General features: G+C 37.4%; 2 protein-coding genes across 2 annotated transcripts in view; one reads left to right on the top strand and one right to left on the bottom strand.

The window, feature by feature from the left end:
• The window catches only part of LOC116613550, a 36,378-nt gene extending 31,671 nt beyond the window's left edge, over positions 1–4,707 (top strand). Inside the window, exons 9-10 of the mRNA XM_048734429.1 lie at positions 3,334–3,391; positions 4,232–4,707. Coding sequence (XP_048590386.1) covers positions 3,334–3,391; positions 4,232–4,599 — 426 coding nt within the window. The 3' untranslated portion in view covers positions 4,600–4,707. The remainder of the gene's footprint in view (positions 1–3,333; positions 3,392–4,231) is intronic.
• Positions 4,708–5,827: 1,120 nt separating this feature from the next.
• LOC5505782 (mitochondrial adenine nucleotide transporter ADNT1) lies at positions 5,828–12,532 on the bottom strand. Its single transcript, XM_001626476.3, has 10 exons — positions 12,173–12,532; positions 11,986–12,072; positions 11,161–11,235; positions 10,912–11,024; positions 9,770–9,808; positions 9,308–9,398; positions 8,083–8,134; positions 7,460–7,588; positions 7,083–7,237; positions 5,828–6,678 (listed from the first exon to the last, which is right to left on the bottom strand). The coding sequence occupies exons 1-10, from the start codon at positions 12,359–12,361 to the stop codon at positions 6,601–6,603; spliced, it is 1,008 nt and encodes a 335-aa protein (XP_001626526.1). The 5' UTR covers positions 12,362–12,532; the 3' UTR covers positions 5,828–6,600.
• Positions 12,533–12,597: the final 65 nt, after the last annotated feature.

Raw genomic sequence — 12,597 nt, 5'->3', positions numbered from 1 at the left:
ACATTTTCTATCAAACCCCTACCGTACTACCGTAGTATCTTAGTAGAATAGAAAAGAAATACATTTTCTATCAAACCCCTACCGTACTACCGTAGTATCTTAGTAGAATAGAAAAAGAAATACATTTTCTATCAAACCCCTACCGTACTACCGTAGTATCTTAGTAGAATAGAAAAGAAATACATTTTCTATCAAACCCCTACCGTACTACCGTAGTATCTTAGTAGAATAGAAAAGAAATACATTTTCTATCAAACCCCTACCGTACTACCGTAGTATCTTAGTAGAATAGAAAAAGAAATACATTTTCTATCAAACCCCTACCGTACTACCGTAGTATCTTAGTAGAATAGAAAAGAAATACATTTTCTATCAAACCCCTACCGTACTACCGTAGTATCTTAGTAGAATAAAAAAGAAATACATTTTCTATCAAACCCCTACCGTAATACCGTAGTATCTTAGTAGAATAGAAAAAACAATACATTTTCTATCAAACCCCTACCGTACTACCGTAGTATCTTAGTAGAATAGAAAAAGAAATACATTTTCTATCAAACCCCTACCGTACTACCGTAGTATCTTAGTAGAATAGAAAAAGAAATACATTTTCTATCAAACCCCTACCGTACTACCGTAGTATCTTAGTAGAATAGAAAAGAAATACATTTTCTATCAAACCCCTACCGTAGTACCGTAGTATCTTAGTAGAATAGAAAAAGAAATACATTTTCTATCAAACCCCTACCGTACTACCGTAGTATCTTAGTAGAATAGAAAAAGAAATACATTTTCTATCAAACCCCTACCGTACTACCGTAGTATCTTAGTAGAATAGAAAAAGAAATACATTTTCTATCAAACCCCTACCGTACTACCGTAGTATCTTAGTAGAATAGAAAAAGAAATACATTTTCTATCAAACCCCTACCGTAGTACCGTAGTATCTTAGTAGAATAGAAAAGAAATACATTTTCTATCAAACCCCTACCGTACTACCGTAGTATCTTAGTAGAATAGAAAAAGAAATACATTTTCTATCAAACCCCTACCGTACTACCGTAGTATCTTAGTAGAATAGAAAAAGAAATACATTTTCTATCAAACCCCTACCGTACTACCGTAGTATCTTAGTAGAATAGAAAAAGAAATACATTTTCTATCAAACCCCTACCGTAGTACCGTAGTATCTTAGTAGAATAGAAAAGAAATACATTTTCTATCAAACCCCTACCGTACTACCGTAGTATCTTAGTAGAATAGAAAAAGAAATACATTTTCTATCAAACCCCTACCGTACTACCGTAGTATCTTAGTAGAATAGAAAAAGAAATACATTTTCTATCAAACCCCTACCGTACTACCGTAGTATATTAGTAGAATAGAAAAGAAATACATTTTCTATCAAACCCCTACCGTACTACCGTAGTATCTTAGTAGAATAGAAAAAGAAATACATTTTCTATCAAACCCTTACCGTACTACCGTAGTATCTTAGTAGAATAGAAAAAAATACATTTTCTATCAAACCCCTACCGTACTACCGTAGTATCTTAGTAGAATAGAAAAAGAAATACATTTTCTATCAAACCCCTACCGTACTACCGTAGTATCTTAGTACAATAGAAAAAGAAATACATTTTCTATCAAACCCCTACCGTAGTACCGTAGTATCTTAGTAGAATAGAAAAGAAATACATTTTCTATCAAACCCCTACCGTACTACCGTAGTATCTTAGTAGAATAGAAAAAGAAATACATTTTCTATCAAACCCCTACCGTACTACCGTAGTATCTTAGTAGAATAGAAAAAGAAATACATTTTCTATCAAACCCCTACCGTACTACCGTAGTATCTTAGTAGAATAGAAAAAGAAATACATTTTCTATCAAACCCCTACCGTAGTACCGTAGTATCTTAGTAGAATAGAAAAAAAATACATTTTCTATCAAACCCCTACCGTAGTACCGTAGTATCTTAGTAGAATAGAAAAAAAATACATTTTCTATCAAACCCCTACCGTACTACCGTAGTATCTTAGTAGAATAGAAAAAGAAATACATTTTCTATCAAACCCCTACCGTACTACCGTAGTATCTTAGTAGAATAGAAAAAAAATACATTTTCTATCAAACCCCTACCGTACTACCGTAGTATCTTAGTAGAATAGAAAAAGAAATACATTTTCTATCAAACCCCTACCGTACTACCGTAGTATATTAGTAGAATAGAAAAGAAATACATTTTCTATCAAACCCCTACCGTACTACCGTAGTATCTTAGTAGAATAGAAAAAGAAATACATTTTCTATCAAACCCTTACCGTACTACCGTAGTATCTTAGTAGAATAGAAAAAAATACATTTTCTATCAAACCCCTACCGTACTACCGTAGTATCTTAGTAGAATAGAAAAAGAAATACATTTTCTATCAAACCCCTACCGTACTACCGTAGTATCTTAGTAGAATAGAAAAAGAAATACATTTTCTATCAAACCCCTACCGTAGTACCGTAGTATCTTAGTAGAATAGAAAAAGAAATACATTTTCTATCAAACCCCTACCGTACTACCGTAGTATCTTAGTAGAATAGAAAAAGAAATACATTTTCCATCAAACCCCTACCGTACTACCGTAGTATCTTAGTAGAATAGAAAAGAAATACATTTTCTATCAAACCCCTACCGTACTACCGTAGTATCTTAGTAGAATAGAAAAAGAAATACATTTTCTATCAAACCCCTACCGTACTACCGTAGTATCTTAGTAGAATAGAAAAGAAATACATTTTCTATCAAACCCCTACCGTACTACCGTAGTATCTTAGTAGAATAGAAAAGAAATACATTTTCTATCAAACCCCTACCGTACTACCGTAGTATCTTAGTAGAATAGAAAAAGAAATACATTTTCTATCAAACCCCTACCGTACTACCGTAGTATCTTAGTAGAATAGAAAAAGAAATACATTTTCTATCAAACCCCTACCGTAGTACCGTAGTATCTTAGTAGAATAGAAAAAGAAATACATTTTCTATCAAACCCCTACCATACTACCGTAGTAGCGGAGTATCCCAGCAGGGGTATGACTTTGGTCATATATCCGGCCTTGTATAACGACTCGAGTTGTAGAGGGTCGCAGAAACAAAAATCGTGATTCAGCCAAATCACAAAACAAACAGTATTTAAGGGAGGCGCGTGGAGCTTAGCATTCCCGCAATGCATTGCTCGTAATTTTGAACTATCTTCTTGGGCAGTGGATGCTGTTGAACGTAAAATATGAGTCGAGGAGTCGTCAGGGTTTAATGCACTGATTTGGTTTTCTCAACAGAAACTGAGTTTCAGACTTACTTGGAAAGGACAGCCGATCTTCAGCAACTCAAATTCAGGTACGACATTTTCCTTTTTTGTTCCGCAATATAATCAACTTTACCCTACAGCGCACCCCGTACCCTGGAAACCCAATAAAACTATAAAAGAAGCTTGCTCGCCTGGAAACCCAATAAAACTATAAAAGAAGCTTGCTCGCCTGGAAACCCAATAAAACTATAAAAGAAGCTTGCTCGCCTGGAAACCCAATAAAACTATAAAAGAAGCTTGCTCGCCTGGAAACCCAATAAAACTATAAAAGAAGCTTGCTCGCCTGGAAACTCAATAAAACTATAAAAGAAGCTTGCTCGCCTGGAAACCCAATAAAACTATAAAAGAAGCTTGCTCGCCTGGAAACTCAATAAAACTATAAAAGAAGCTTGCTCGCCTGGAAACCCAATAAAACTATAAAAGAAGCTTGCTCGCCTGGAAACTCAATAAAACTATAAAAGAAGCTTGCTCGCCTCGAAGCACAGAACTCTTCATAACGTAGTAATTCGGATCAGCTCACCCAGTCCTGGGGCAGCAAGCTCGAACGATTTCAAAAGTCGTTTATGATCTTCACGATTTTTTAAAATATGTGTGAAAGCGAAATAATGTGAAACGGAATCTCGAGCCTCTGATTTACCATAGCCGACTACGAGATAATGAGAAAGCTTTGTAGTGTATTTTTTTGGCATCGTATACAAATTTTCCGTACGAACCACAAGACATTCAATCAGAACGCGTGGGCGGGGATTGAGGAGAGAGGAGGGGGGGGGGAGGGGGGGGGGGGAGCTAGGCTGTACTTTCTCTAGTCCTGAGCGTAGTTATTATAGTATACAGTATAGAAATGCTAATATTTATTTTCAATTCAACAGTGCACAATCCGCCACCGATTTGTTTCCGCCATCCCCTGATTCCACTTCTAAGCGTATGCATCAAATTCACCGATATCTCCTATGACAAGAGCAACTTCGGCGGCTGTGTCTCCCTCGTACTGAAGCTGACTCTGGCGCAGAAAGAGTTCATGCTAGGGTGTTTCTACTCCGCAGAAGGTTTAAAGCCAGTAGCGGGCTACGATACAGCGAAAGAAGGGAGAAAGAAGAAACGGCCAGGCGCTCACAAAGGACACAACGATCATCAGAAGGTCTCTAAGAAAGTTTCTCATGACAAAAAGGCAAAACATAATACGACAAATAAGAAAAGTAAAGCAGCGGCGAAGAAAAGTGTAAAGCACAAAGGGTAAAACACAACTTATAAAAGAAGGGAATCAAAAGTGATGTATATGTTTGAAAATAGTGTTAAATAATAGTTCATAAAATAAGAATAAAAGTAATCGACTTGTGTCACTTCATTGATGAATTCATGATAAGATCTGATATTATTACTTACTCATGGTAAAAACATTCCAGGGCTAGACAGGGGGCGTACCGAAATTGGGCATTTCCAGCCCAATAAAAAATACATGACGCCTTCTTTGCGGATGAAGATTATGAAGACGCATTTCCAAACAATTGAAGTAAAAAATCAGCACCAAGCATTCTTACGTGGCCTCCTGTGCCCGGAATTGTGCCATTAGTGAGGGTGGGGGTTGGGACGAGCTTTCTCACATCTCTCACCATCAACAGGAAACCCCCCAAAAACGGTACTGGGAAAAACAATGACTTTCTCTACTCTTGGATGCGCGTGTCATATGGGTGCCTAATCAGTAAACAAAATAGCAAATGTTTCCGCCCAGGCTCGAACTGGGGCACATTCTGCGTGTAAAGCAGACGTGATAACCACTACATGGCCGAACAAGGGGTTGCGTGACAGCCACTACACAGCCGAACAAGGGGTTGCGTGATAACCATTACACGGCCGAACAAGGGGTTGCGTGATAACCACTACACGGCCGAACAAGGGGTTGCGTGATAACCACTACACGGCCGAACAAGGGGTTGCGTGATAACCACTACACGGCCGAACAAGGGGTTGCGTGATAACCATTACACGGCCGAACAAGGGCTTGCGTGATAACCACTACACAGCCGAACAAGGGGTTGCGTGATAACCACTACACGGCCGAACAAGGGGTTGCGTGATAACCACTACACGGCCGAACAAGGGGTTGCGTGATAACCACTACACGGCCGAACAAGGGGTTGCGTGATAACCACATGGCCTTACACGGCCGAACAAGGGGATGGGGCACTGGGGGCATGTGCCCCTCCCCCCTCCCCCCCAATATTTTCGGGAAAATTAGAAGAAAATGACCCGGAGAATGGCTGTGTCCCTTCCTAATATTTTCTTAATGTTTCTGTTATGCCACCCCCTCCCCGACGGCTCTCTACACTACGGAAACTACACGGCTTTCTCTACTTTTGCATGCGGTGTTATATGGGTGCCTAATCAGTCGAAACAAATAACAAAATGTTTTCGACGATGGTCGACGGGCTTTACAGGGTCAAAGTTAGATATCCCGATACACAGTGTGATGTTAAGACGTTTATTGGTTTGGGTATAATTATAAAAAAGACGTATATAATGATTTGCACTCGCACGTTTTGCACTAACAAAACATGCTCAATTAAAACTTTTTACATTAAAACAATATATTCACACATAAAATTTATAATTTCTGATATTATCAATAAATACCTTATGTTTCTAAAATACGATAGTAACTTGCATTACAGCTATTATAAATTAGGTTGCACTTAGAATCCATGCGTCATGGCCTGCATTGATTCATGGGTAGTGTATGGCTGAATCCTGGTATCTGAAAGCTATGCGTATGTTCAAGGTCAAACACAAATTAGAATGCTGTAACTTTTGAAGCCTGGATTCGTTTTTATTTACGCTTACTTTCTTATCTATTTGATAACCATGAAGCACTGCAAGCTACAACGGATTCCCCAAGTTCAACATTATTTGAAATAGGTGTATACGAAACGCTTTTCCTTGTATTCCAGAGCGACCAGCGCTACCATGGCAACAGGAAAGACTTGCTTGATCATCTTCACTTAATACTATAAAGGAATGACTTGCTTGGTCATCACTTCTTTATAATGGCATGACTTGATAAGCTCACACATTGTTAACTGTCAAGGGTTGGTCATCCTCCACTTATCTTATAAAGGAATGTCTTGCTTGGTCATCTCCACTTGTTATACTATATAGGAAAGACTTGCTTGCTTGGTCATCTCCACTTCTTTATAAAGGAATGATTTAGCAAGCTCTTCTGCTGTTAACAGCTAATGGTTGGTCATCTCCACTTGTTACTGTAAAGGAAAGACTTAGAAAGCTCATATGCTGCAAACTGTATTCCCACAGATGGTGCAACCTGCCAAATAGAAGCACAGAATGTAAACACCTGAGTTGTGTCAAATAGGCTTATTGGAGAACAGGGTATAATATACCAAGTTATACTTAATTTAAAGACATTTTGACACTAGTTGTATTGGTTGATTAAGAAGTCATTAAATGCATTAAAGGACTGTAAATTGTGTCATGATACCATGACAGCATGGTGGTGTTTGTTTAGGAGAATCAAGGCACGGAAACGGACGTGGATGGACCCAGGCCTGTAGGGGTCAACTAGGACAGGCTATCAGAAAAAAAGGGTTGGTAAACGGGTAAACAAACCAATCCTGGCTACTGGCCTGGGATCTGTGGAGCAAGAGACTACAAGTGCTTCATTTCTATTATCGCTATCCTGACCATTGACAGCGATGGCAAATGTACTACCTTGAGGATATTTGGCCACATGCCCTTGTAAAGCCCCCGGAATCCTTCGAGTTTGACTATGCTGGAAAATGCATGAAGTGTAGACTTGTAGGCAAAGTCAGCTCTGATGCCTTTCATCTGCATTCGACGGCGAACAACATCTAGAGGGTAGGTAGCTGACCAAGAAAGAAAAGCATAGAAAAAATGACTTATAGCTAATGACTAATACTTGATTAAACTCTTATGAGAGAGAAAAAGCTTCATGACAGACTTACAGCAGATAGAGGAAGGAAAGAAAATATCAAATCATAAAAATAGCAAATCAAAAAAAGAACAGAAAGAGTGGTAAGTGGAGGGAAAGACTGACTGATGGACAGACAGAGAGGAAATGCCCTTACCTGTCTGAGAGACTGCACCTGCTAATGAGCCACACATCAGTTTAAAGTTGACTGGTAGTTCCCTGTCCTTCCTGATGTTAGTCAAACTAGCTCCTTGAGAACTGGCCATAACAGTGGAAAACAGAAACCCTGAAGATAACATACAAATTAAAACATGAACAGGGACGTAGCAATCTCCCATGCATTCTCTTGCAAGAGTCATTTGCAAGTTTTGAATGATAAAAAAAGTGTAAATTAAGATATGACATATGCAACAAAAGTGCATTTTAATAAGAGTACAGAAATAAATGCAAAATCTTTTTAACATATTAAGTTTAATAAATGTAATCAATCTAAATTCTGTAATGGTACAGGTAATCTTCAGAGCATCTCATCTGCCTACTCTACTTTATGTAGCTTCAATGTTAGTTGCTGCAAAGTTAGGTAAAGTATTCACACTCAGTTCCATTTGTTGGATGTGAGATGGGTATACAGGGGGCATGTTTTGAGGCCTGTCACAGCTCCAAAATACAATACCACAATAATACCGTCGTGGTATAATAAGCCATTCAGTGTAACACATCTGAGTGGTTTTGAGTTTTCCAAGTAATGCTAAATCACTCTTAGCCAAGTCTTAGCCTTACCTTTGAGAGTTTCATAAACCGCAAAGTTCAATCCAACATAAGGTGCTATACCCTAAATCAACAAAATATGATCTGAGTCTTTGTCATATATACATAATCTGAGTCTTTGTCATATATACATGATCTGAGTCTTTGTCATATATACATGATCTGAGTCTTTGTCATATATACATGATCTGAGTCTTTGTCATATATACATGATCTGAGTCTTTGTCATATATGATCTGAGTCTTTGTCATATATACATGATCTGAGTCTTTGTCATATATACATGATCTGAGTCTTTGTCATATATACATGATCTGAGTCTTTGTCATATATACATGATCTGAGTCTTTGTCATATATACATGATCTGAGTCTTTGTCATATATACATGATCTGAGTCTTTGTCATATATACATGATCTGAGTCTTTGTCATATATGATCTGAGTCTTTGTCATATATACATGATCTGAGTCTTTGTAATATATACATGATCTGAGTCTTTGTAATATATACATGATCTGAGTCTTTGTAATATATACATGATCCGAGTCTTTGTCATATATACATGATCTGAGTCTTTGTCATATATACATGATCTGAGTCTTTGTCATATATACATGATCTGAGTCTTTGTAATATATACATGATCTGAGTCTTTGTCATATATATACATGATCTGAGTCTTTGTCATATATACATGATCTGAGTCTTTGTCATATATACATGATCTAAGTCTTTGTCATATATACATGATCTGAGTCTTTGTAATATATACATGATCTAAGTCTTTGTCATATATACATGATCTGAGTCTTTGTCATATATACATGATCTGAGTCTTTGTAATATATACACGATCTAAGTCTTTGTCATATATACATGATCTGAGTCTTTGTCATATATACATGATCTGAGTCTTTGTAATATATACATGATCTGAGTCTTTGTCATATATACATGATCTGAGTCTTTGTCATATATACATGATCTAAGTCTTTGTCATATATACATGATCTGAGTCTTTGTCATATATACATGATCTGAGTCTTTGTAATATATACATGATCTGAGTCTTTATACATGATCTGAGTCTTTGTCATATATACATGATCTGAGTCTTTGTCATATATACATGATCTGAGTCTTTATACATGATCTGAGTCTTTGTCATATATACATGATCTGAGTCTTTGTCATATTTAGTGATAAATGGTTTACATCAAGTCACAGCACATACCATTGCAGTAGGGACCAGTCCCCTGTACAGACAGCCACTAAAGAATCCTCCCTCTTCATTTAGGATGGTCCTGAATGCATGGACTATACCCCTAAGAAAAAAAAAAATTTTCTTACACAACAAAATTTGCAGAGAGTCAGTAACAAAAAATGGTGTGTTATTTCTGGGAATTTAACCAAAACATACTTAGACATATTTTCTTATCATGATAATATGTGTACAGAGAAAACCTGCCCTGAAGACACCCAAGGTATCAAGGACACCTCAATATTATGGATAGTTTTAAAAGTCTCCATCAAAATCTTTCCTTTTTCTTTACAAGGCACCCTATTTAAATATCTATCAATTTATTTATTTACTTACTTACTAACTTACTTATTTATTATTTATTGTTTATTTAGAGGCTCCCTCCACACTAATATAAAGAAATACAACAAATTTCAAATTACACATTATCCTTACCTGTACTTTCTATCTGCTCCCTGTGCTGATAGCCTGGTTCTATAGCGTAACAAACACACCAATTATGATGTTGAATGTTGTTGAGCATCTATAACAACTTTTTAAGTACAAGTAAAAACACTTTTTTTAGCTAATTGGCTATTATGTTGCAAGCTTAAAAGCATTGGCAAATAAAAACATCCCTATCACCAATTTACAAAGAAACAATACAAAGAGGATGTCATCCTGTCTTGATTACTCCTTTTTTTAACATGAATACAAGAAACTGGTTGATACTAAGCAGTTAACAGTAGGTAAGTAGGTTGCTGATATTGATGGCATATATTTATAGTCAGTTCCCAACAAGGTTGTTTGTACAGTAGGTAAGAAGGTTGCTGATATTGATGGCATATATTTATAGTCAGTTCCCAACACGGTTGTTAGTACAGTAGGTAAGTAGGTTGCTGATATTGATGGCATATATTTATAGTCAGTTCCCAACAAGGTTGTTAGCACAGTAGGTAAGTAGGTTGCTGATATTGATGGCATATATTTATAGTCAGTTCCCAACAAGGTTGCTAGCACACTAGGTAAGTATGTTGCTGATATTGATGGCATATATTTATAGTCAGTTCCCAACACGGTTGTTAGTACAGTAGGTAAGTAGGTTGCTGATATTGATGGCATATATTTATAGTCAGTTCCCAACAAGGTTGTTTGTACAGTAGGTAAGAAGGTTGCTGATATTGATGGCATATATTTATAGTCAGTTCCCAACACGGTTGTTAGCACAGTAGGTAAGTATGTTGCTGATATTGATGGCATATATTTATAGTCAGTTCCCAACAAGGTTGTTAGCACAGTAGGTAAGTAGGTTGCTGATATTGATGGCATATATTTATAGTCAGTTCCCAACAAGGTTGTTTGTACAGTAGGTAAGTAGGTTGCTGATATTGATGGCATATATTTATAGTCAGTTCCCAACACGGTTGTTAGTACAGTAGGTAAGTAGGTTGCTGATATTGATGGCATATAGTACCACTACCTTTTAATGTTCTGTGGATAGGTTGCTATTATTGGGGTTACCTACTTAATAGGACCACTACCTGATATGGCTGCATGGATCACTGTTATTGACCACCCCCCCCCCCTAGGAACACTACCTTATAAGGTCAAGTGGGTAGGTTGCTGTAATTGACGTCACCCCTGCCATTGCTCCGGCAACAAGCCGTTTTATGGGTGTTTGATGCTCAGGGTCGTCTGGGATGTTCAGTAACTAAAGATCAAAACTCAAAATGTTACCAGAAATTTTTTTTAATATCTTGACAAGTGTTTTGGAAGACTTCTACATTAGATTTGACAAAAAACTTGTACTCGGCAGGCCAAAGCACTTTTATAACAATACTACTAACCTTTTTATATTCTTCATATGCTGCAAATTGAACAGCACTGTATGGAAAGATCCGGATAACATTGGTGCCATTGCCCTAGTATTCAAGGGGGACTGGTATTATAAGCATCGCACAATGCAGCAATCACTTGGATCAAAAGCAAAATTTCACATTTATCTATTCTCTCCGCCACCCTCTCCAAAAAAAGAAATAAAATAATCATACATATAATTTACTAAGGTAATAAGTCTGTATCACCTTTCACTGAAAAACTCATGGAATTTAAAAACTCTAGAACCACACCATTGACAATCCTTAGCTCCAAAGGGGTACCAAAAAGGGTGTTGAGATGGTAAGGCAAAGAGAAGCTCTAATTCAAGCATTTTTCTTAGCTAGAGGTCAAACTTGCAAAGGTGTGATTCTAAAGTCTTCCACAGAAACCGAAAAAGCCCTAACAAAAATCACATAGGAGATTGTTTAGTAAAAAAGTATTTTTCCTGGGCAATTCTCAGAGGGGGAGGGTTCCAGCCACTGCAACGGCTAAGCACCTTCCTCTTCTTAGGCGGGGCAAGATCCAGTAGGGGCGGATGGAGTCCACCCGGAAAGGCGCAGAAGGGGGGGGGGGGGGGGGGGGGGGGGGAGGGGGAATAGGTATACAACAACAAATGGCGAGACATAAATTTAGGTCTTCAGCTCGCCATACACCAGTCCTCTTTGAATCTCCTTTAATCTGACGCGGGAATGTTTTAAGTTATAGAGTGATAGAATGTTTAATGGGTATAACTTACTTAATAATAATTATGTCTAAGCGCATGGATCGGGAATTTGGACGGATACTTAACTTACCTTAAAATACCCTAATATTCCTTCCTCTTTTCCGATTTGGATCAAGGTAGGAAGAACACCTTTGAACTTGGGATTTTTCACTTGGATCTATAGAGTCAAACCGGAGTTCACCTCAGTAAGTTATACACATGTTTTTGTCGAAAACGTCAATCAACAAATCACGAGGAAATTGTCTGGATTTCTGTACCTGTAGAAGAATTTTAACTCTTTCAAGCGGTGACACACTTGTCCTAGACACCGCACCTGCGATTCCACCGGCTAAAAGATGTTTAAATGGCTTGTAAGATGTCTTCGGAATTCGAACATCGCTAAATTCGGGTTGTTTTAGCGGTGCACCGGGTGCGTTTGTAGACTTCGCAAGCTCCTTTGAAGACATTTTAAAACTTATGGAATAAATCCAGTGACAATTCTTTCAGTCGATTTAAGGATATCTACACAACCTTAAATATCTTGGGTTAACCGGTAGAACTAAAATTGAGAGCATATTTCTTAGTTCTTTCTTCGCTGGTTCACGTCATTTTACAAGTTCCTGTTTTAGTGATCAAGTTTTAATTCTCTTTACCTGTAAGGGACCTATCAAATTTCTCGATAGTCTTGTTTGATTTAGACCAA

This window comes from Nematostella vectensis, chromosome 11 (assembly GCF_932526225.1).
Source record: "Nematostella vectensis chromosome 11, jaNemVect1.1, whole genome shotgun sequence".
Lineage (NCBI taxonomy): Eukaryota > Metazoa > Cnidaria > Anthozoa > Actiniaria > Edwardsiidae > Nematostella > Nematostella vectensis.
The sequence above is the reverse complement of the archived record's forward strand: the minus strand, read 5'-3'. Positions and strand labels throughout refer to the sequence as shown.

Bases quoted from the DNA above. Each gene is read 5' to 3' on its own strand.
- LOC5505782 (XM_001626476.3), bottom strand. From the start codon at position 12,361: ATGTCTTCAAAGGAGCTTGCGAAGTCTACAAACGCACCCGGTGCACCG. The intron at 12,073-12,172 runs GTACAGAAATCC...TTGACTCTATAG, and splicing joins GAGTTAAAATTCTTCTACAG to ATCCAAGTGAAAAATCCCAA. The intron at 11,236-11,985 runs GTAAGTTAAGTA...CTTGAATACTAG, and splicing joins GAATATTAGGGTATTTTAAG to GGCAATGGCACCAATGTTAT.